General features: G+C 37.6%; 1 protein-coding gene and 1 long non-coding RNA gene across 3 annotated transcripts in view; both read right to left on the bottom strand.

Annotated features, from left to right (window-relative positions):
* Positions 1 to 11,285: 11,285 nt before the first annotated feature.
* Positions 11,286 to 11,909, bottom strand: LOC128490878 (uncharacterized). The gene is made up of 2 exons (XR_008353985.1): positions 11,653 to 11,909; positions 11,286 to 11,609 (listed from the first exon to the last, which is right to left on the bottom strand). It is a non-coding gene; the product is annotated as an uncharacterized LOC128490878 (long non-coding RNA).
* Positions 11,910 to 15,044: 3,135 nt separating this feature from the next.
* The window catches only part of CPLX2 (complexin 2), a 53,602-nt gene continuing 45,129 nt past the window's right edge, over positions 15,045 to 23,517 (bottom strand). For both annotated transcript variants that reach the window (XM_053462982.1, XM_053462983.1), the window contains exons 3-4: positions 23,256 to 23,431; positions 15,045 to 16,313 (exon numbers count right to left, since the gene is read on the bottom strand). In XM_053462982.1, coding sequence (XP_053318957.1) covers positions 16,116 to 16,313; positions 23,256 to 23,431 — 374 coding nt within the window. In that variant the 3' untranslated portion in view covers positions 15,045 to 16,115. The remainder of the gene's footprint in view (positions 16,314 to 23,255; positions 23,432 to 23,517) is intronic.

Genomic DNA, 23,517 nt, shown 5'->3' with positions numbered 1-23,517 from the left:
GTTAATACAGTAAGGAATTTAAACATGCATGGGATAGGCATATGGCTTGTTGTTTGTGTAGGTGTTAATTTGTTTTATATGTGTTCTTATGTATGTGTTAACCACCCTATTTAAATTGTACAGCACTGCATGATTTGTTGGCTCTTAATAAATAAAAGGTAACAATAATAATAATAAGACAAGACCAAGGGAATAATACATTTTCAGGTCTTTACAGCAAGAAGAATTGGCAGACTAGATGAGCTTATCTGTTGTCAAATTCAGTTTTTTTATGTTTGTTATGCAAGGCCCTGGTGGTTATATGTAGTACTGCAATGAAAGCACACATAATAATGAAAAGGCATCTGCCATAGAAGTGCCAGGACCGTCAGTTATTTTGGCTTAGACCAAATTAAAGTGCTCGGTTAAAGAATGGGTTAAGCTCCATTGCAGCCTCTTATGCAATGATAATTAGTGGTCTGACAATAAAGAAAAAAAACCCCTTTAAAATAAAAAAATAGCTTGTTAAATAAAATGCAATGTTGCATTGCTTAGCTAATCAATTATCTGATTAATCTTAAATTGCATTTGTACCTGTTTTCTGAGCAGTTTCTCCATAACAAGAACAATAGATAACCTATGGATGACTTTAGACTGAATTGCCTGTTTTATCAGATGCCTTCTCTTGTTGTAAATAACACCCCCAGTCACCTTCCTCTGCCTGCCAATTCTTCCTCTTACAGGCAAAAAAAAACAGGCCTCTCCGTTTGGTGACGATATTAGTGAGTTTCCTTTTGCAAATTAACATTCAATCTACTCTTTTTGGCTCAGCATTTCCTTATTTTAGCTGGGGAGGAAAACCTGTCTCTTTTTACTCAGAACTCAGACAAGAATGCTTCACATAGGTACATGAAACAAACAGTTAACGACAGCTGTTATTTTAACACTTTACATGTATAAGACTCAAAGGGTATTGTTGACATATTCACGCTGTAAGTCCCACAGACCAAAAGTCAGTTGACATTATGTATAATTATTATGTATTGTTTTATATCGTGCCATCATATCCCGTAGCACTATAAAATATATACTTAAATGTACAAAAAGTAAAAACTTGGCTAAAACGATCAGTATATTCTTCATTGGGAGAGCATGAAAGTCAATATGATAGATCCTCCATATTTATCTGGGTAAGATCCAAGTAGTCGTGCTGTTAGAAGGTAGCTTCTGTAATTTACAACAAAGAATATTAAGTACAATAGGGCTGTTTGTTTCAAATGTATAAGTATTTATTTTCAGTGTTTTAGGAATATGGGTGGTACATAGTGGTTCATGGATCATGGTCAAAATGGCAGTGTCTCACTTGTGTGAGTCCCCTGAAGACGTTGGAGGCTTAGAAAGTGTCTAGGTTGCCTTATTGGAAAGTTAGCTAGCTGACTAAATACTTTCAAATTCTAAACATACAAATACTTATTTGTTAGTGTTATATGAGCATATTGTGTACATGACTAAGGCTCTCCAAGTTTGGGCTGTAACAATCTTTGTGGACTTCTAAGGTTTGTCAAGTGACAAACTAGTAGTTGTCTCTATAGAAGGTGGAAAAGGAAACATTTAAATGCATTTACAGCTGCAGAAACAAATAGAAACTACCAACATCAAAATCTAATTCTACCAACATGTTATTTAATAGCAATTTACAAAAATCAAGGTTTGACAGAAGGATAATATGCTATTTTAACTATTCTTGTGTATAGTTTTTTTATTATTATTATTATTTTTTTTAAGTCCTGGAGTGCATTTGATGTTCTCTCAATTGCTGTTCTGTAAATATGTTATTAGTTGGCCAAAAACATCATATTTGATATTTTAGGAGGTAGCAAATCAAAGGGAATATGAAGATCACAACCACTTAGAACTTTGTTCATGCTTTATTGTCAGCCTTATTTTTTTGGTATATCAGTGTGGCCTCTAGGGTTCACAAAAATAGTCTTCTGCTTAAAGGTTATAAAGTGAAAAACTCCATGCATTCTGTAGAGTTATGTATACTGACTTCCCATCCAAACTAATCTCTTTAGGTCAAATTGAAACAGAAATGAAAGCAAGCACTCCAGTGCCTTCATTACAATTGTCAGTCTTGTTTGCTGCGGCATATATAGGGCCATATTATTCATTCATGTGTCACTAGCGCCCCAGTGTAAGCAGCTTTTAGTAAAAATGTCTGGTAGACAGAATTACATGTGTAGCTCTTCAATTCATAGACGAGGGGTGTCAAAACTCCAGCTCTTGAGGGACCCCAAGGCCTAGACTTTGACAACCCTGTCATGGAAGGAAATCCCCATACGCATTAGGGAAGGTAGGGGATAACTGATGGTTTGGGTCAGCGAACGCTATGTATGATATATGGTGGGAACTTTATAATGTTTATAAATATTGTTACATGGTTCGAAAAGGAGAGCGTATAAATCATATTGCTTTTGCATTGCTGACAAAGAGATGATATCCCCACAGCTCCCTCTCTTTCATAAGTCATGAGTTTATATTGAGTTTGAAGTTGCAAATGTATCATTTTACAGTGCGTAATTCTCATGATCCTTCTTGAGTGCAGTCTTTCTATTATTATTTGGGACTACCCCCATCGCCCTAGGCCACCCAAAGTAAATGTTGTATCTCTAAATGTGGTATATGTCTAAATAATTTATATTTTCAATTATCCTGGTGCATAGCTGAGTTCTCTGGAAAAGTAGCGACTGGCTGTTCCACAGACGTATTGAACAGATTCTGTTAATAATGTAACACAAAAATGGATACTCGACTGGAAGCAATCATGTGGAGAAATTGTTGATGTTAAGGCCAATGACCTTAGAAGCATGAGCATCTTCAATGTCACACAGGAAGTTTTCCATTCTGTCTTAGAGAACGGTGTATGTACATTTTACTTGCTTGAGTTTTAGTTTGTTACCTTTTACCTTTATTCAATACTTCTGCCAAAGACAGATGATTTTGCAGATCCTTCAAAGTCATTTTTTTTGCAACGACTTTCAAAACTTGCTTTCTGTTTCCATAGCAACTTAATTTCCAATGGTTATCTGATCTAAATAGTGCCCTGTTTATGCATCTTACACTTTTAATGATAGACTTGGATTTTGATATCACTAATCAGTGTAATTCAAAACAGAGATAGGCGCAGGCATGTTTTACGGTAGATCATTTTTAAAACTGGAGCCTTAATAGTTTCCATTGGTTAAAAGTGTATTCATTAACCATGTGTTTATGGTTAATGCCATTTTAAAAAGCCTAAAACCAAAATAGTAATGAGCGTGCTATAAAGCTAAGCATTCTGCAAATAATGATCCCATGATTTAAAAATGCTTGAAAACTAAAAAAGTGATATGATATATAAAGTTTTGTCACCATCTCAAATAAAATGAAATTAATTAGTAAAGCATTAAAAAAAAATTGCTGTACGCGTGTTAAGATTTTGCTGGCTTGTGCCGGAAAAGTACGAGGGCAGAACCCAAAGGTAGCCAAGGAGTTGTTTTAGTTTTAATTTGTTTGTGTTTTTTTTCTCAGTAAGATTGACTTTGTTTTGCCCTTCTATTGAACTTAAGATCTGAACACTAGGATAGGGCAATTATTACTATGTTCAATTAAGTAGGGTTACATAGGGCTAGTATTCTTGTCATGGTTGCACCCCATTATGGGGAGAAATTAGGACATACTAGGTGATCGGATGTGGGTCGAATGAAAACAGGTATTACATTGGAGATACGAGGTTCTTTTTTTAATTCAATTAGCAGCTAACCCTAACCTCTACTCAAACTACCCTGTTGTGGCTATATAGACTTGTCCTCCCTTTTCTTTTTTAATTTATAGCTAATAAATGGAATTTTGGTGTGTTCTTAATTTTGTGAACTTTCACCTTGTTTTTAGCAAATGTATTCATATTCTATACAAATTTAACCAGTTATACCTGCAGTGCTAATTGTTCAGCTTCTGCCTATAAAATATATTTGATATCACAGGGATATAGTTAAGTTCAAAGATGGAAAGAAATGTAATGAGCTTTATGGAACCATAAAGCTCATGTTTTCCTTTGCTAAAAATGAAACTCTGGCCTTTAATTGTTGCCAGGCTGCCCAAAAGGTTTGTCCTAGCTCTGGGCTGAGTTGGCCACAAAAAACACTTTGTGAATATAAAAGGCCTTGATGATGCAAATTACCCTCAAGGGTTAATTGCGTTGACTGCACTCATTGTGTTAATGCATCAGTGTTAATGTTCTCAGGAACTTCTTGGGCTAGGATTGCTTTCAAATTGCATTCTAAGGTAACGTTAGTAATTTCTTTATGTTTGTGTATGACAGAGACATATTTACTGGGTTCTTTTGTTACTTACAGACCAGCCACAAAAGACAATTCAATAATTCAATTTTGTAAGCAGGTATAAATCTTTAATGAATTCCACCCACCGGTTTTCCATTTGGATAGGGTTTGTGAGCTGCTCGAGGGGTGAATTTCAGTTAAAAAAAAAAATAGCTTACTTAGATTTTTAAGTTCAATTTCTGCCAGAGGACATCCTCTTAATTAGTTAATTGATTCTAAGCAGAAGATGGAGATCCACTAATTGCTTTTAAAATGATACACCAAGGACTGGAGACAAAAGATAATAAGTAGAGGAGAGAGTAGAAGATGAAAGAATAGAATATACACACTAGCCTGGGATTAAGAATGAAAACAGAGCTGCACAGGGCAGATGGAAAAGAAATTGAAAGAGAGAGGAAAATGAATGTGTCTGCAAGATGTAATATGAGATAAAGGATGTCCTGTTTCTGGCAGTTAGTTATTCTTTGGCCCTTTGGGTAAATGGAAAAGAATGACTTCTGATTTTGAATTAATCTTAATCTACCGATTTATGATCTCTAACAATCTCATGACTCTTCTGCCAAACTATGTAAAACTTTGAGATGTTCTGGGCAGGAGTTATAAATATGAACATGAAGCATGTAAACAAGTGTTCCCGGACAATGCTGCATAGTTTGCATTAATCTGGAATGAGCCTTTATAAATGTGCTCCATTGTATCTCAGGGCAGAAATGCAATTAGAAATGGATGCCCCTACATTATTATATGGTACTCCCATTCGTTATTGAGAGAGGCTGGGTAACTTCTTTCACATTTCAAGGACCTTTGGCATGCCATTGGAAGCAAAGGGTTGGATCTTGGGCATTCATGCTATTGCTTTTTGATCAGTTAGAGCAGGGATGTTTGTATCAGTGGTAACCTCTCAAGGCTGACTGTGGGTTTTGGTAGCAGTATAAACTGCTTTGTGTCCCACTATGTAGGAGGCGAGAGCAGGTTCTCACCCTATTGAGAGTGTGCCTTGACGTGGCGGGTGAGCTTAATTATGCTTTGGCCAATTCATATAACCAAAACCTCTCATTTATATTATGTTTATATATTTGTTGCCAACTTTATTAGGGTAAGAAGCGCAGACAGTTTTTGTTTTTTGTATACATTGTACAGCCAATACACTGTATTTGCAGCATGCTTACACCTGCTTGGTAGGCCTCGTATTACACATTTGTATTATTTGAGCCTGTGACTAGCTTAGCGCACCGACATTTTTTCTTTTAATGTTATTATATAATTTATAATCGGGAAAAAAAACATCACTTATTGAAGGACCAAAATAGTATAAATAAAAAGGTTGTATGAACGGGCGTCATGCTTAACCAATATCATAACAGATCAAACCATACTTTTGAATCTTGCTTTGAGACTGCATAGTAACCAAAATATCATTAGGGAATCTGCTGCATTGATTCAATGGACACTAAAATCTCTGTGGCTTCCCATCATTTGATCAGTGTTTTCTCTTATGCAATGAAAATGTAAACCGCTTCAGCAAAATATTATTGCTGTTTTTAGTTTAACATGACAGGTATGAAACATGATTTTGTAAACTGCACAGATTATCATAAAAATCCAACACTTTCATATATTGGAGAATATAAATGGACCTTTGCCAGGAGGAATTATTATTCCTAGCAAACCCTGGCATTGATTATTCTTTTTATTTGAACTGATGCCTTGGTGTCTGGACCCTTTCTCTGTAATGCAAATGTCTAGAATAAAGCATAGGTCGTTACAATAAATACATACTGTAAATAAATGCATGCACTTCTGGCTAACACAAGAATTCCCTTAGTCGCAAAAGTGGAAATGTGATTCACAGGAATTATCAGTAAAACGCAAAAGACTTGAAGCATAGATGTGGAAAAAAAAACTATTCCCAACGTGAAAATCATAGTTCATGTCCCTAGCAAGGAGAGATTACGGTCACAGATCCACTCAATTTAACAAAAGGCTCTGTGGTTTGAAAGATAAAGAACAACTGTCACAAAGCAGAGGCATAATAGCAGAGGCGGGAGAGTGAGAGTGCTGCTGCCCGGCAGGGGAAGAGGGGTCCCGTGATCAGCATCAGGCAGCCGCCAATAATAAAGGATGAGATGGGCGGCCTATGCTGATCCCTGTTAAATACCGCAAATAATGCAGGCCCTTCTGATTGGTTACCATTCCCTATACGATTTTAATGGAAAATGTATGCCCTTCTCTGGAAGGCTGTCCTCCCCTAGGAGGAGGGGCAATCATCCCATGAGCCACTTTACTCCCACTCTAAGTGTGTGCAAAAAATCTGTCTCTTTTAATTGGTTGTTTTTGCGAAAGTCCTTCTGTCTATTGGTTTATCTGTTCTGAAAGCTAATTGAAAATGTAATCTAGTGTTTTATCACCTTCACATTGTTCTGCAGTGTATAATAAATCAGTGCTTGTTTAGCTAAACTCAGTACTAGTGACCGTCTACTTTATTGAGTGAAAAAAGCTGCTAACAATTCACTGTAACTATATTCTTTTCTCTCCTATCCCCCAGATAGCTCCTGAAAAGCGAGGGATTCTGCCTGGGTGCTTCATAGGATCATTTCCGAACTAAAGACTTCTGGTTCCCGTGACAACATTTGTAATTTTTTATACTGAGATCTTTAAATATTTGCTATAATCTATATGTCTGCATGTATGACAGTACCAGGGTTGCGCAACTGGAGGGTGAAAATATCTTGATAAGCCCACCTGTTTGGGCACTTAACATGTTTTTTAAATAGTAAAGGAAAGTGGAATAATGTAATTAGACGAACGGCCTATGATTAATTAGATAAACATTTTTACCCGCTTGTGTGTTAGGATGAAAAATTTAGTATATGTTTAGAGTAAGAACATCAATACATGTACACATTTCGTTTTATGGCGAATCGGTTCATTGGCATTCAATGCAAGACTGACTCAATATATCAAATTGTCATCATTAATTTTCATGTGCAGTTCTATTAATCATGTTTATCATGATTCACTTCAGGCTTCCTGATCGTTTAGTCTTTGTGGTGGAGGAAGGGAGACAAGTCTAAGAAACTACTGTAAAATAATACATTTAGGACAAAAAAAACAAAGATGGAATAAAGTCTTAAATGAATCAGAAGAAAAGGGACTTGGGGGATTTACTATTTTAAAATATTTAAAGGTGGGTGGTGACTACTAGAATGCTAGGTTGGATAGTAAAATATCTTAGAACAGGAAAAAGCAGATGTAGTAATCCTGCTTTACAAGTAACTGATAAGGCGTCATTAAGAATACGTTGTCCAGTTCTGAAGATCATGCCTTCAGAACAGAACATAGAATTGAGTGAGAATTCAAATTGGACCTATAAAGGGACCTAGCATGCGCATGAAAGAAAAGGCTTAATAACCATAATATGTACAAACCAGATAGGAAAATGCAATGTTTTTTCCCCATTGCACAACCTAGTAGAATATGATGGTGTTATATAACTCAATATAATGGCTTAGGCGCTTGTCTAGAACGCCTAGACAAGTGCAAGGGCTGGTTATAGATAATATATGAATATGAACCTCAGGGCCATGTTTGCCACAGGCCACTAGGGGCAGCTGCCTAGGCCCCCAAGTTTTTTGGTGGGCAACCCCTGAATAGTCCCCTTGGTGCGTGCTTACGTGCGTTTGCCGACAGAGCTCTTCTTAAGGGGCCCACACCCAATTTTGTGCTTGCCACTGCAACTTGGCTAATTGGTGATTTAAGGGATTTAGGGAGTAACGTTAGAAATGGACCTCCGAGGTAGTATTCTCGGAGATACTACCCGTGCCATGCTCTACATCAAAAAGATAGAGGGAGATTAGGCAGCTTAGCTGGGCTGATTTTGCTTTGGGGTATGATCTCTATAGTGGTGCTGGATTGCTGCTGAATGCAAGAGGGTCCAATGTGCTTGGGGAGAGGATAACTAGATGATTGGAGTGAAGGGCAATGAATACTGTGCTAGACACTATGGAAAGGGAAGATGTTTTAGTTTTAGTGGGTGGATCTGGGGATTTGGTTAGGAGAGAACCCTATAACCACTTTCAAAATTGCTAGAAGGTATTGCTGCCCGACAGAATGACAGAAGGTGCCAGATGAAGCACCACATTTAGTAAATCCGAGAGTGAGAAAGATAGACAGATCTATGAGATTAGGCAGAAAAGGCAAAGCAAGTTATAAGAGCTTCCAAAGAACACATAGGAGAGAAAATAGAAGATATTTTTTTTTCAATATTAGATGAGAAAAGAAAGTAAAACACGGATTTGTTAGATTAAAAACAAAATAAGTACGATATGTAGAAGATAATAAAGGTCTAGCTGACTGCCTCAATGAATATTTCTGTTCAGTTTTGTTACAGATGAAAATGAAGGAAAGGGACCTCAGTTAGGAAAAAAGACTAATGAGTCATTTGATACACATCAGTCTATCAAGGAGGAGGTGGAGTCTAGTTTATATAGACAAATAAATCGATGTTGCCTGATGGGATACACCTCTTGAATGAATGAGCGAAAAAATGTTATAAGTGTTTAGGGGCAGAAATGGGAAAGGTAGGCTGTTAAGGGGGCAGAGATGGCACAGGCAGACTACTTAAGGGGCAGAGGTGGCACAGACAGGCGGCTTCCGGGGCGGAGGTGGCACATTTTATTCATTCTGATATTGCAAAAGGTCTTGATGATAAGCTGTGCTGATGACACAAAGATTTGCCACAGGCTTGATGGTCCTGGAGGGATAAGTCAAATGGCAAGTGATTTAGGAAAACTGGAAAAATGGTCAGATCTGTTGCAACTGGCATTTAATGTGGATAAATGCAAAGTAATGCATCTAGGGCATAAAAACCCAAGGGCAGACTATAGAATATTTGATACTGTCCTAACCTCAACGTGTGAGGAAAGGCATTTAGAGTTGGTAGACATGTAATAGAGCAAGAGGAAATGCTGGCAGAATGCTTGATTTTATATGGAGAGGTACTAGCAGTAGAAAGAGGGAAGTGCTTGTGAGACCTCACTTGGAATATTGGGTACAGTACTGTAGACTGTATCTCCAGAAGGATATACATACTTTGGGGAGAGTTCCAAGAAGGGCTACTAAACTGGAAAAAACTACCACAACAAGAAGAAGACAGATGCATAAATGAAAGGGGCAAATGTTTAAGAGTAATATCAGGGAATATTACATTACCGAAATGGTGGTGGATGCATGGAATAGTTGGTAGAGATTAGTAAAGTGGAGACAATTAATCATGCCTAGGATAGAGATAGGGCTATCCTAGATATAAGATATGGTCAGGGACTAATGAAAGTATTTAGAAATTGTGCAGACTAAATGGGCCAAATGGTTCTTACCTGCCGACACATTCTGTGTTATTACCTCTGCTCCGTGTTCCTATACCTATATCCTGGCTCACTTACTCCTCCCTGGCTTTCATACCCTTCCTGGTGGCTGATTTGGTTTGACCTGGCTATCGTTATTTGGACTATGCTTTCTGGATTTGTCTTGTGGTCTTTAATGTCTAGTTGTTAATCTGTTGATGGCCTTGGCCTGCTTTCAGACTCTGCTTTTTCGTGTAGATGTGTCTGGAACCATTAACCTGTTGGTAACCTCAGCCTGCCCTCAGACCGTTAACCAACTTTTAACTGCGGCTGTTCCTGCTGTTTCATTATTACATGCTTCCTGCACCATACCCGTCTGCTGTCAGTTGCTATGCCTGCCAGGTTTTTTTCTGCTATGTTCCCCGTATAGCCTTTCAAGAGAGGTAGTTGGCTACTCAGCAAAAAAGGTTCCAGTCCACAATATTGAGGTAGAGTCTGAGAGTCTGACAATAATATTAGTATGAGTGTATGTCAGTGTATGGTGTCAGAGTGTCAGGGTGAGCCTAAGGTTAGTGGCAGCAGGGAGAGGGGAAGAGAGGGGTATTAGAGTGTGTGAGTGTATAGCATTAGAGTGAGAAGATTGTACCCAGCCAGGGCTGACCCACCATTGTGAGATCTGGCATCATGTAGAGTGACACCAGTGAGGGAGTGGGTAGATCGTGAGAAGGGGGGGTAGGGAGGGAGAGGGTAGATCGTGAGGTGCGGGGGGGCCCTTAACAGATTCTCGCACCGGGGTCCTGAGGTTTCTAGTTATGCCCCTGAGTGACACATTTCACTCTCCCCCTTCCAGCTGCACTTTATACTACTGATACAGGGACATCTGGGTGCTCCTGCAGGGTGCCCTTGATACAAAGAGGGCGAAGCCACAAGTATGCAAGTCATTTGAAAAGCAGCTGGGTAAAGGTATAAAGGTTTTAGGGAATATTTTGTCTGCTTTTATTGTAATGTCATTTTTAAATGAAAAATATTAATACAATATCTATTCAATAATATGTATTGTTATATGCATGTTTAAAAATGAACAGAAAAGGTAGGTTACAGTTCATACAGAGTTTCAGTCCCAGATCTTTTTGTAACGCCCCTGTCGTGCCCAAACATCCTCAGAAGTGCAACCACAACTGCCCCTTTCCCCATTGAGTGTTAATGACATGACGGACCCCAGGGTATTAAGATGTGATGAAAGGCAGTGTAGCAATAGGAAAGGTTCGTAAAACCTTGAAGAATGGATTGCATCCTGCCTCAAGTGGCTTCTTCCTTGTGCTCCGGCTGGCATTACAAGAGGGTGGGGGGTTGCTAGGACTCAGTCCTTTGTGTTGGATATTGGAGCCCTGCAGACCTTGGTTAAATTGGTTAAATTCCATATTTTGCAATTTAAGATATTTATTAAACCAATATTATCGGTAGTGGTCAGTGATAACGTCACTATATACTATGTAAATTGAAAATAACAAAATAATAATAATACAAAAAAGGCAGTGGTTCTGAAAAACCGGTGTACATTGTGCTATGTTTTCTTTCTTCCTAACTGTTGAAATATCGCAAATTAATTCAAATTATTATTATGAAAATGTAATTCATTAATATGAATCCCCTATGCGCATGCAAGAATATGAAATTATTATTCATGAGCAAGTGATCAGTTTTCCGGTGCATCTTCTTTGTTCAAGCAGATGCTTATAAAAATAATATTCTCTAGGGATGGCTTAGGTAAAATGCATTTTATGTGTTTTCCAGAAGTACCCTTTTAAGTCAATCAATATTTAGAGGCTTTAGTAATGTGCTGAAAAAAGTAAAATTGAAAAGCTTGAGCAGCACGGACCTTTGACCTCTCCCAATAGTATTTTTTATGCTCCCCCATAAGAAGCTGTGTAGTAAAATTGCTTCATTGCAACTAACCTCCTGTAAGCAGAAATATCTTGCACAGTATGGGTAAGATTGAATGACTTCAGTTATTTTTAAAAATAACATTTACTAAAATTGTGCTAACTGTTCTTTTAAAGGTCCTGTTCCAATTAAACATGACAGTTACTGTACTTTCTAGTATGCTAAGAAAATGAACCTCAACAAACCTGCAATTTAATGTTTTCCTCAGAAAGAGTAACTACATTGAGTACTAAAAGTGTTACATTTGGCAGAATAGGCGGGGAATTACCTTTAATCTGTGCCATTTAGCTGCAAAATATCACATTTTATATACCTATATTTTTTATTGGTTTAGAGAATAAAACACCTCTCCAAAAACGAAGGAAGTGTATTCTAGACTATAATTTGTGTAGTCTACATTTTAACCTTGTGGCAACAAACCAAGCATTGTGCATGCTTAGAAGGCTCAGCTGGAGGCTATTTTGAGCTGGACATATACATTTTGGTACTGGGAACTGGCCAAATCAGGACACTTGGTAAATATATAGTGTGCATCCGATCTAATAACTGTTATATACTCGTGTCATTTTGTGTGTCTAGAGGCAGACAGGATCAAGACCGCATGTGGCCCCTTCATCCACTATAATTAAATATATATAAACACACATTAGTAAGCACTTGAATGCTTAATGTGATAACTTAACATCCTTTCTACAATTCTGGAGTTATTTTCACTCACGCAAGAAATAGGCGCATCAGAATTCAGCCTGGAATTAGAAAGCCCCAGTCACTTGAATAATTAGGAATCGGATTTAACAGGATAGGAAGGGTATCCACAAAGCTATGAGGGCTCTGACACACAGCACTTTTTTGTTCCCGCTATGCTGCATAAATGTTACAATAGCTAAATTAATAAGCCTCAACCCCAGTGAGGGGGTTCTGCAGCAGGAAGACCCTGGTTGGCCCTAATGTATACTTAAATTGTTGCGCTTTCTTCAGTCTTCAGCAGTGATATGGAGCAACCATAAAGGCACCACATGCATTCACACAGAAGAATCCACACGTCATGTACATACATGGTGACTTACATACATACATGGTTTCAAGCTCCTACAGTAGAATCTGCAGTAGTTATGCTGCTGTGACTGCTGGCTGGGTGATCCTTCCACACTTTTCCTTACAAGAAGAAGGTCATGCAGTTTCCATGTTTCTGACCATAACGTGTGCTTACAAACTTAGTTTCTTACTGGCTGATATCATCACATGACTCGAAACCAAATAAAACCTTTGGCACCACTGATCATTAATGAAAAATGAAGGCTGTCTTTGAAAATACCCCATGCTGCAGAACAGGGACCCCTTATCGCTCAACACACGTTGTGTTCCTGCTGTGTAGTGCAAGCATACGTATAATGTACCTAGCAGCAGGCAGGGATCCTTGACACTTGGTGCCCAAGGGACAAGCACTGGGTTCCCACTGTGTAGCAAACATATAAATTTCCCAGCAGCGTGTAGGCAGGGGCCCTGGAAAAATGACACCTTTGCCTTTAAGTATCTCCCTGGTTGTGTTTAGAGGTGAGGTTCATATTGTACCCAAATGTCAACTGGTAAAAAACCACAAGCAAAACGTACAATTAGAAAAACAAACAAAATACCACTCGAGTTGTTTCTCTGTATTGTATATATATGTTGTATTTATCTGTAATAAAAAAAGTAAGTGAAATATCTTCTGTGCTAAAACATATCAACAGCCCATTCACAATTTAACCCTCTGAGGGCCATAGGGTATGCCCAACGCATTTCAAATCAATGCGTTATTCAGTCCTCTGGAACTCGAAGCGTTAATGTTTGTAAAAGCATTATGATTGCTTGCAGATTTGTTCCTCACAGAACATCCAGCGATGAGTAGGTGGAAATCTAGATACTCGTGCGCAGAAGAGAATGGACTCAGATATGAATATAACACGGATTTAAACAAGACAGCAAATTATGGCTTTATGGCTTTATCTCCTACAGAAGCTTTTCAGCTTCGATGACTAGTCACTGCTGGTCATTCCCAGTCAAGCGACCTGGGCAGCTTGGTGTCTTCAAAGTGATCACTGTGGTAACAGAAGCATGCATGTATGAAACATATACACTTTAATGGTAGGAAGTCATATCATGTGTGACAGAAACATGTACATATGTAATATAATGACAACATAGAACGTTTCACTGTACATACACACGAGACACACATAACATAAACACGTGTACAAGATCTTTACACAGATGTTTGCAAGGGCTGCTCACAGCTCATCCAGCGCTTTCAATTAGATATCATCAGCTGCAAAGCAGCACACAAATTAAACATATAACAAATCAGCTGTTTTTCATACAAAGTTTTGCCTTTTTCTCTTAGTTTGAAAACTTTTTTTTTCATATATCGTCAAAGATGAATACAGTAATCCAAAGAATTGTCGATACAAAATTGCTGGAATTATAGTCCAATGTAAATTTTTCAGCCCTTTCAACCCCTATCAAAATAGAATGGATACATGTTGCAATTAACATAAATGAGTTTATGTGATGTCATCGAAAGACTCTCCCCATAGTTATAATTACAGCTGTGACGCTGTCAATGCTAATACACGTGTTGCATTGGAGAGTATTTTTCATGGCAATGGCAACTTGCTTTGGAAAAGCAATAATTCACCATATCTTACCCATCATTTTATAATAATCTATAAGGTGGCTGCCAGAGTTCTATAACATATTACTACAACTCTACACATTTACCAAATCTCTAGGAGATTTGGCTGTACAGAACTATATAACATATGTATGTCATCGGTAGCATTACTAAAGTAGCTTTAACGAGTTGTGGCTATATACAAATAAATCTCTCTAACAGTACAACGTTTTCCAGTTTTCATTGGTAGAGATCGGACATTTATATAAATCTCAATCTATTATAATTAACCCCAGTACCAATGCACATAGAGTATTATACGTTTTCTTGGAATGTCATTGCAAGAATAGTTTAATGATAAGGGGTTTCTAATAGTATATTAGTAATACCCTATTCATCTTACATTTACAAAAAATCCCTTTAAAAAAATGTATATGATTTGTATCTATTATTTGGTCCTTGATAATCAACCAACTATATGAACTACATTGTTATGGGGTTAGTTAAGGACATATAAAGAGATATATGGGGGAAAAACAGAGAAAAAAAACAGATAAGGCAAAAAAAAAAACTTTTGGTTTTCTCACCCCACCCAGAAAAAAACCCCAAAACCCAGAAGCTTTCCTAAGCCTCTCATAAATGTTACCCTTCTGTAGGGAACAGACAAACACATGATGCAGTTCATGAATGCAGTGAATGCATGTTTAAGACACGCTGTTCTAAACTGATCCTGTTTTCTTTTTTTTACAAATGTAAACATTAACATGGGTGATCTACACAGAACTAAGACACACAGTGTTTGTAGTTTGTTTTTAAAAAAATGCATCAAACGCTCATATTTTTCCTAAGCATGCAATCAGCATTACAGTCGACGTCTAAAAGAGTAGTCTGTTGGTCCATGTTAGAGTCCACTTGGGGGTCAGCTTTCCTTATTTTCCCTTTGTGCAGGACCACTGCTAAGAGGAAAGCAGTTTGCATGCAGCTTCCGCATTACACCGTTAGATGTTTAATTGTGTGTAAGAAGGCATATTGACCCCGTGTCTTTTTAAGAAAAAAGATAAAATAGAGATTTAAGAAAGACTGGGCAGAGGAAGCTGTGCACTGCAAGTCCAATTAGCAATGAAGAAATATAAGGAAACTGAGCTAGAAAAAAAGTGACATAAATCTCAAAATACAGAGTACAGAACAGATGCAAATACACAAGGGTTTCTCCACGTCTTCCAAATATCGCACAATGTGACTCCTGCTGACTCAGTGCAGACGGATGATCTGTAAACCCAACATATTAACTCATGTTTTTGCTTGCAGCCACAAGGCAAAAGTAGCCATTGTGTTTACGTAGGACTCAAGGGATTGCATTTTCAAATATTTTTTAACAAATGAACATAGGGCAAAAACATGAACTCCATCCACTCCTCCAGCTAGTAATCCTATCCAACACTGACCATTTGTCCTCTAGGTCCGAAATACATAGAACTCGATTATTCTGTCACCGTTTAAATCAGCATTTTGAGCGGCAGTGACAGGCTTGGTCCGTGCAACACAATGTGAAGCATAAAGATCTCTCTCTTGGAAAATGTAAATAATCAGCAGAGGTTGTGTTTTGTGTCCGTGTTTGTGAGTGTGCCTGCGTTTATGAATGTAGGTGTTCTTTGTCTGTGTAGCCAATCATGTATTTGTGCTAATGGTTGTCTATACTTATTTGTGTTATTAATACGTGTGCTTTTGTGTAATTCTCTTGGTCTAGGTTCCGTTGGCTTTCCTGTTTATTTGTAATTGGACATGGGTTTGGCTGGAGCAGAAGTCTCATATGTTTTTTGGTTACTTTTTGAACATGTCCTGAAGTGGTCCTGGAAGATACTTGAGTACGGTGTCCAAAATACTTTCTTCCTCTTCATCGTCGTCATCCCCACAACCAGCTGGGATGGCTTTTTTAGGGCGGGTCAAGCTGCCCTCACAAGGCTGTTCCATAGCAGCCTTTTCTTCTGCTTCCTTCTCTTCTTTCTTCTTCAGGCCGTACTGCAGGATGACAAACAGAACTCGTCAATGGGACTGTATATAAATAAATACCTTTGACATGGTGGAAAAAATAATTATTTCAGTTTTAAAAAATCAGCTTTTCTTTCCATGGCTAACACCATTGAACTCTAGTCTTATAACATGGAATATATATTCCATTAAAGCTAACTAATGCAAGATACATTTCCCTGATCTTTAGCCTGAATACATTGTAATCATTATAGCTTTAATTTTAAGGCATGATCCTTGTTTTCCCTACAGAAACATTTTAAAGAGGTTCACGTTAACGTGCCTACTTATCTATAGCACAACAAATTGCAGATTTGCTCAAATGTAAAAGAACGTTTTAGATTTTGATCAAAGAAAACAAATATTAACAAAATCTATCTCCTCACCCCAATTATAAATACATCATCTCACACTTTGCTTTTTTAGCTAATGTTCTTATTTCAAAAAACATGGTGGTACAACTTCAATGGGAACATATCGCCCTTTTGTCCCCTTCAATACTAAGCACAGGGATACTAAAATACAACTACTAATAAAAAAAATATTAATACAAAATGATATATTATGTATTTTTGATAGACCTGCAATGCTTTGAACAAAAATCTGTATTTTTTCTGATAGGATGCTATCTGAGAAGGCCAATTTATTGTGGCTTATCTCAACTATCGCCCTGACAGGATATTAAAGATGTGTGTCCTTCTGCCCACCTTGTGATTAGATGGGCCATCTGCAGAGGGAATGAGCTGCCGGGGAGATGATATAAAGAGATATGACTTGGCTCTGTAATATTAGAACTGCCATTGATAGCATTGAAGATTCTCTGTCTTCTTCAGTAAGAATAACACAGTACATTTTGCAGCTCAAGGTCATAAATTATACCCTCTGGATGGCTAACAGGAAAGTAAGGCTGGGCAGCATTCGATCTAAGCCTGGCCCAATGTAAGGCCGTGGTACCCTGCTAGCACAATGCTGTAAAATAAATGTATGTATGCATGTCTTAATTTGCTTAATTTGCTTGCTTTTCAAACAGATTTACTAATCTATCCCAAAGATGTATCCATGCATCCGAATGCTTTGGCCACAAATGCGTTACGAGTGCAGCAGAGTGGAAATCAAAGGAGACGGGGAGGTGATGGGCTGATAAATTATTGAATGGCCAAACCCACTAGAATTCCTGCTCACAGGACACTGAGCATTATGTAAAACAGAATGTGTCAGCAGAACCAGACAAAGAGGAAGAGGGGGAATGAAAAAAAGAGGAAGAAGAAGAAAAGAGAGTCAACATTAACAAGAAGAGCCCAGAGGCAAATAGTGTAGTCCAGTAAGCAAGCAGAGGTCAATAGCTTGTAATGAAATAGAAAGCTATTAATTAATGTTCTATTCTATGGTAAAAAAAAAATTCTAAGTAATATATACTTCAAAAAAAAAAAGGATTTGTGTATATATCTGTCAATATAGTATGTATCGGTTTGTTTGTGGCATGTCTAACCAGGTGGGATGCTTTCTTCATGCAATTGAAGGACATTGATGCCCCTGTAGCATTGTTAGAGGTTTGTGTATGCTTCAAAAAAAAGAATCAGGCCTCAATGTGGATCCCATTGTACAGTACAGCAGAAAAAAAAAAGAAATAATAATAATGGGACATCAACAATCTAGCAGAGAACATATGCCTATGCTGTTCTAAATGACTTACCAACATTGGGTGACTTGGTAACTTTTGTGTTACAAAATCAACCTTGTCTGTGGATTACTGATACCGTCTATCTTGGATCTGATTCTCTTTTGCATCGCAATGAGTTCAAAGTAATTCCGCCGGCGGTTTGTTAAGAAGGGGTCTGCAGCACCAGCCACTGTGTCTAACATAAAAGCGCAAAACACTCTAGTTTGTATGCCTCACTATGCTTTGGGAAAATTGCTCTTAAAGAAGAATGATCCAAAGGGATTTGGCGCACATTACAGCATAAAACACCACACAGAGCAGGACCCTAATAAGCAATGATTTGAAAGTAATTGCAGTAACCCTTTGAATACGCGCATTTATGACTGTATGCAATTACTGTTCTGGTCTACTACTGTATCCATAAAACGAAGGGTTAGTTGCTATTTAATCGTCCCATAAAAGCGGTGTTATGTTGGCATTAAACTAATGTGCTTTAATGTTGAGCATGACTCCACGATGTGCATTGTTTTAAGGGGCAGCACTATTAAATTAATGATTCAATAAAAGAGGCTGAATGCAAATTCACATTGTTGTTACAAGAACGACAGGGAAGACTTTAAGCCCATAGTAAAGGCTAAAATGGTCAATCAACAGAGTAGTTTAATATACATGTGGCAGACACACAAAACTAGCAATTTCCATCCCTGTTTCGCACACATTGACAGATAGGGACCGCACAGTCCTTCGTAGCCCACAGAAATGATGTAGTAAAGGTGTTTTTGTTGAATATTAAATTTAGTCTATGCACTGATGACTTGGAATCACACTGGAGGAAAACAATGACGAATAAATATGGGAAATAACAGTGTTTAAAGACCTTATTTCTTCTGTTGTGTTCTTAAAATGACAATCTGGTTTAAAGTGAAGCATGGGCTGGTGGTTGTTTTCATTTTTGAAGGTCACCTTGTATTAAATGAAGCAAGTCTAAGGAGGGATCCATGCAACATTGATTCTGTCCCTTCCACTATTGGGTGCCATTGTAATAGATAGATTGAAGAAGCCATGGCTCATTGACTCTGCGCCACCCTCATCAGTCAAAGGAAAACATTCCTGGGCACTGATGATATACTACAACAGAAATAGGAGATACACCCTAAAAGCGTAAATATGTACTGTATATAGTGAAAAGTATATATTTATATTGATAAAGTGCAATATCTGACGTGAAGGGCGTTTTACAAACTAATAATTTCTTGATGCGCAGAAGTCTTTCAATATTTCAATGATAAAAAACATAAAAGAATAAAGACATAAGAAATAAGACATATAATGTGTAACACTTTAGTAAAGCAGTGCCCCCTTCCAGTGCTTTGGTATTGCACTCACAAAGTTTGGAGTAATATATATATATATATATATATATATATAAACAAGCGAAGTCATAAGTGAATTAATGGCCGGTCCCTAAACCCACTGAAAACAATGCATTTTGAGCCTGTATATGTACGGGCTTTGTCATTAAGGGGTTAAGGGGTTACTCATTTATCGTGTAACAAACCATTGCGCTAGTAAGAAGTATATAAGTGCAATTTCTATGAAGCAGGTGGTTAGAAAGGTCTGGCTACTAAAATCATTATTACCTTTCTGTTTGTCAGAGCTCACTTGTGTGATGTTTGTCCGGTTGTTACATGATATAGTGAATGTGGGAACAAAAGGTTGCCGTGAAAATAATCTACACTTAGCGTCTAGGCCCACATTTGTAATCCCTTTTCACTGATTTCCACAGCTGTAGACCACTGTGGTACACTAAGCAAATAGTCCTCCAAGAAATGACGGACATCTGGGGAAGAAAAAAAAATGGACAGGGGGATTTGGGTCACAAAGAGGGACTGTCCCTTAGAAACTGGGATATTTGAGAGGTATGTTCTTACTCCAAGATTCACTGACAAAACATTGAAACATACTGAAAGTCAAAAGAGCACAGCTGTTAGGATGTTTCTGATACTCGATCATCCAAACAAACTATTCTTCCATTTTGGTTATTTCTGCGGATATATACGAATTATTTCAGGTTGGACAGCTTGGATGAGCCTGTTAACTAAAGAACATTTGAGACAGAGGTTTGTAAATAATATCTGTGTATTATGGTATGAGAGCTCCCATCCAGTTGAGTGCATCAGAAAACCATTAATGTGCCTCAGCCTCCCGGTAATTGTTACATGAATTAGTATATTACAGTCTGCATATAATTCATTATTATTTAATGCGTACCTTTTAAATACAATGCTGCATTCAGGCATATATTCTAAACATTTTATATATAAGAAGAGGTATTGTTACAAGGTGGAGGAGTATTTAAATGCATAGGAAACATCCATGTTTTGCACGCTATTTAGCTACGTTCATTCACCCAGTGTATTAAACCTATAATTCTGTATTTTTTAATGTTTTGCAAATGTACAAATGAGTTAGGAAAGTTCTCCTGGCTTTATGACCATGGTGACAGCTATGCATGACCAGAGGTCTGTCTGTGATAACCGGCCGAGGTTAATACTAGATGACCCACGGACTGAATGGGCAGGGTACATACTAGGGGGCACAAGGGCAGAGCTGCTAGGAGTTCCTAACAACTGTACCAATATTATATTGACATTATTAGATATTAGACAACGACAGCAGGCTACACTTGTATTGTCTACAAGTGAGAATGCAATATTATTTGGTTATTTGATACGGGTTTCAGGAAAGACATCTAGACTCCAACAAGATGAACTGGGAGTCAGCGCCCATGTGTATTAACGATTTCCTTATTTCTGATTGATTCCAATACATTCTTACTTGTTACATATCATCGTCCCAGTAGATTACATCTACTGTGTGTATAAAGTAAGCAGTTCAGTGGTATTTTCACGTAAAATGTATATTGAGGTTTGTTTTGCACGGCCCCCAAAGCAGTTTACATCATGCAAATTGGTATGGTCGTTATTTCATTCATGGAGTTAAAAAATAAAAGATGGATTAAAACATGCATTAAAACTAAAACAAAAAAAGGAACTAGACTGTTTTCTTAGTGAATAGGTAGGATGTACATGCCAAATATCCCACAGGACACTTGAAACTGCCAATTTTTTGAAAATCATTTGAATGCCACCTTGGAACCTTGCATCTGGTAAAAGATGGATTGTGGTCAGTTGCTGTAAATTGGTACACATGCTCGAAAAGATTCACACTGTGCTAAAGCAGGGAGATGAAATGTCATTCATTGTGTGAGGTGTGAGAAGTCTCATTGTGTGAACACAAAGTGTCAGCAGAAAATGTTATTTTTCACTGGGTCTGGTTTGACAGTTTGTAATGCTATTTACAAGCAACCTATGATGAAGACCTTGATCTTCGTAACCCTCCTCATGGCCACTGGTTTTGTTAATCATCACAAAGCGATACATTTCAGGGTGACTTTTACAGTCAAATATACGGCAAGATTTGAGATGTTAGTTTCCGTGGCAACCAAATGTTACAGAACATAATATCAATTTGTAAACTTGGATTGTTTTCATATGTGTTGCCTGCATATGCGGTTATTGAGATGTATTTCTGGTGGACGGTGGTTTGGTACCTGACAGCAAAAATAAAAATGCTTCTATCAACAGTAGCTTAAAAAATAGCATTATTTTAAAATGTGAGTATGAATACTTGTGGTAACACCAAGAGCATTTCCCCCTTTGCTATAGAATTGCAATAACCCACCTAAATAATAATTAAATAATAAAAATATAATATTAATACTTTATTATTAGTAGTTTTATTAGTTTAAGGTTTATGCTAAGCCAAATCCAATTTTGTATATAGCTTTGTGGAGCAATAAAGACTTCACCTGACATTAAGTTTCTACGCCCTCTAAAGCAGGGATCCCAGATTGGTGGATAATTGGACATTTCAGTAAACAGACTTTTGATTGGTCATTGTTTCACCCTTTGTTAAGCACTGATCATTTAAAAACCCCACCAATCTCAATAGTGGTTAGCCCCTGACAAAAACATTTTGGCGAAATGCACGTCGGGGGAGCCCACAGATAGTTGTTATAAGGTCGTACACAACTTGGTACGGATATGCCGGCTGATGTCAGGTATAGGGACATAGATTGTTAAGTTTGGGGCAAGCATGATATATTGAGTAATTCTTATCCCATTTTGATTACCCATAACATTGGGCTACTGATAATAGGAGTACCATGTGGGATGTTAAGTGTGTTTTTAATTATGTTTTTATAATTTTGACCAAGTATTATGGTAGAATTTCTTTGATGTTTGTTAGGTTGGGGGATTTATGACTAATTCTTTAAATATTTTTTAGTTAAATCTAATAAAATTTCATTTTTAATAGTTTCTGTATCATTTTTTCTCCCCCCCCCCTTTCTTTATGTGATTTGTGTTCAGACGGGGTATTTCCGACGTTCTTAAGACTCTGAGATTAGTCTTTTTGTTTGTACAGCACAGTCTTTCATATCACTTGACATGTACAATATGTTCACACTGAATGTTACTGAACCAGGATAGCAGGACTTAAATGGTGGGCAAATAAAATGCGCATGTATAACCAACAAACAGTTTTCCCTGGAATTGTTGCAGAAGATGCATTCAAGAACTACCTTGGGTATCAGAATTTAGTAAATAAATCTCATTGTTTACAAAAAAATCTTATCTGAAACGCCCATATGCCTTTTTTCATTCAAGCCATAAACTTGATCAAATCAACCTGTTCATTTCTTCCTGCTTTAGTGGTGTCAAGTTAAATCATGTCATGTCCAATTCTAATAATCCTGCGCTTCAGTAACTCTCCCAAGGGTGTTGCCACATTACATTTATACCAATTCTGGGGTGAAATCACCTGGGGAATACTTTGTTTTTTTGCCCTGAAGCCTATTCGAATGCATATTGATTAAATCTTGTTGAAAGCATCATTGAGTTCTAAAGCAAGCCGATCCGAGAGCCATCTTCTCATCTTATCTAATGTTTCAACCTCTACTGAGTCTATTCAGTTTGTCTATTGCAATCGGATTTTCTTTGAGAATTAAGACTTTAGTAAAGATTGATGATTAGAGATTCCCAATGTTCTATATCAAGCTCCAAAAGCTACAAAACCTTCAATCTTCAAAGCCCAATGACATAAAAACTGAAGCACAGTGTAATGTTGTAATAAACAATTTGAATTGCCACAAACACCCATTTCAAGTGGAATTTATTATCACGGAGACCAAGTATCAGTGAATGGCATACCTTATCTCGTATTTGCTGTCGAACTTTCTCTCTTTCTGCTTCCATCCTGGCATGCTTGGCTTTGCGTTCCTCCTCTTGCTGGCGTAGAGCTTCTTGTCTTTCTTCCTCCTTCTTCTGGGCATCGGGATCTTTTTCCTCCTCGCCACCTAACATCTTGCCCATATCCTTTGTTGCCCCTGGATTTAGATGGGACAAGGTACATCATGTTATCAATTGCTATGTGGCAATGGCAGGTGCATTAAGTAGCTGTACTGCTTCTGGC

Source organism: Spea bombifrons, chromosome 4, assembly GCF_027358695.1.
Source record: "Spea bombifrons isolate aSpeBom1 chromosome 4, aSpeBom1.2.pri, whole genome shotgun sequence".
Taxonomy (NCBI): domain Eukaryota; kingdom Metazoa; phylum Chordata; class Amphibia; order Anura; family Pelobatidae; genus Spea; species Spea bombifrons.
This window is presented reverse-complemented; position numbering and strand designations above follow the sequence as displayed.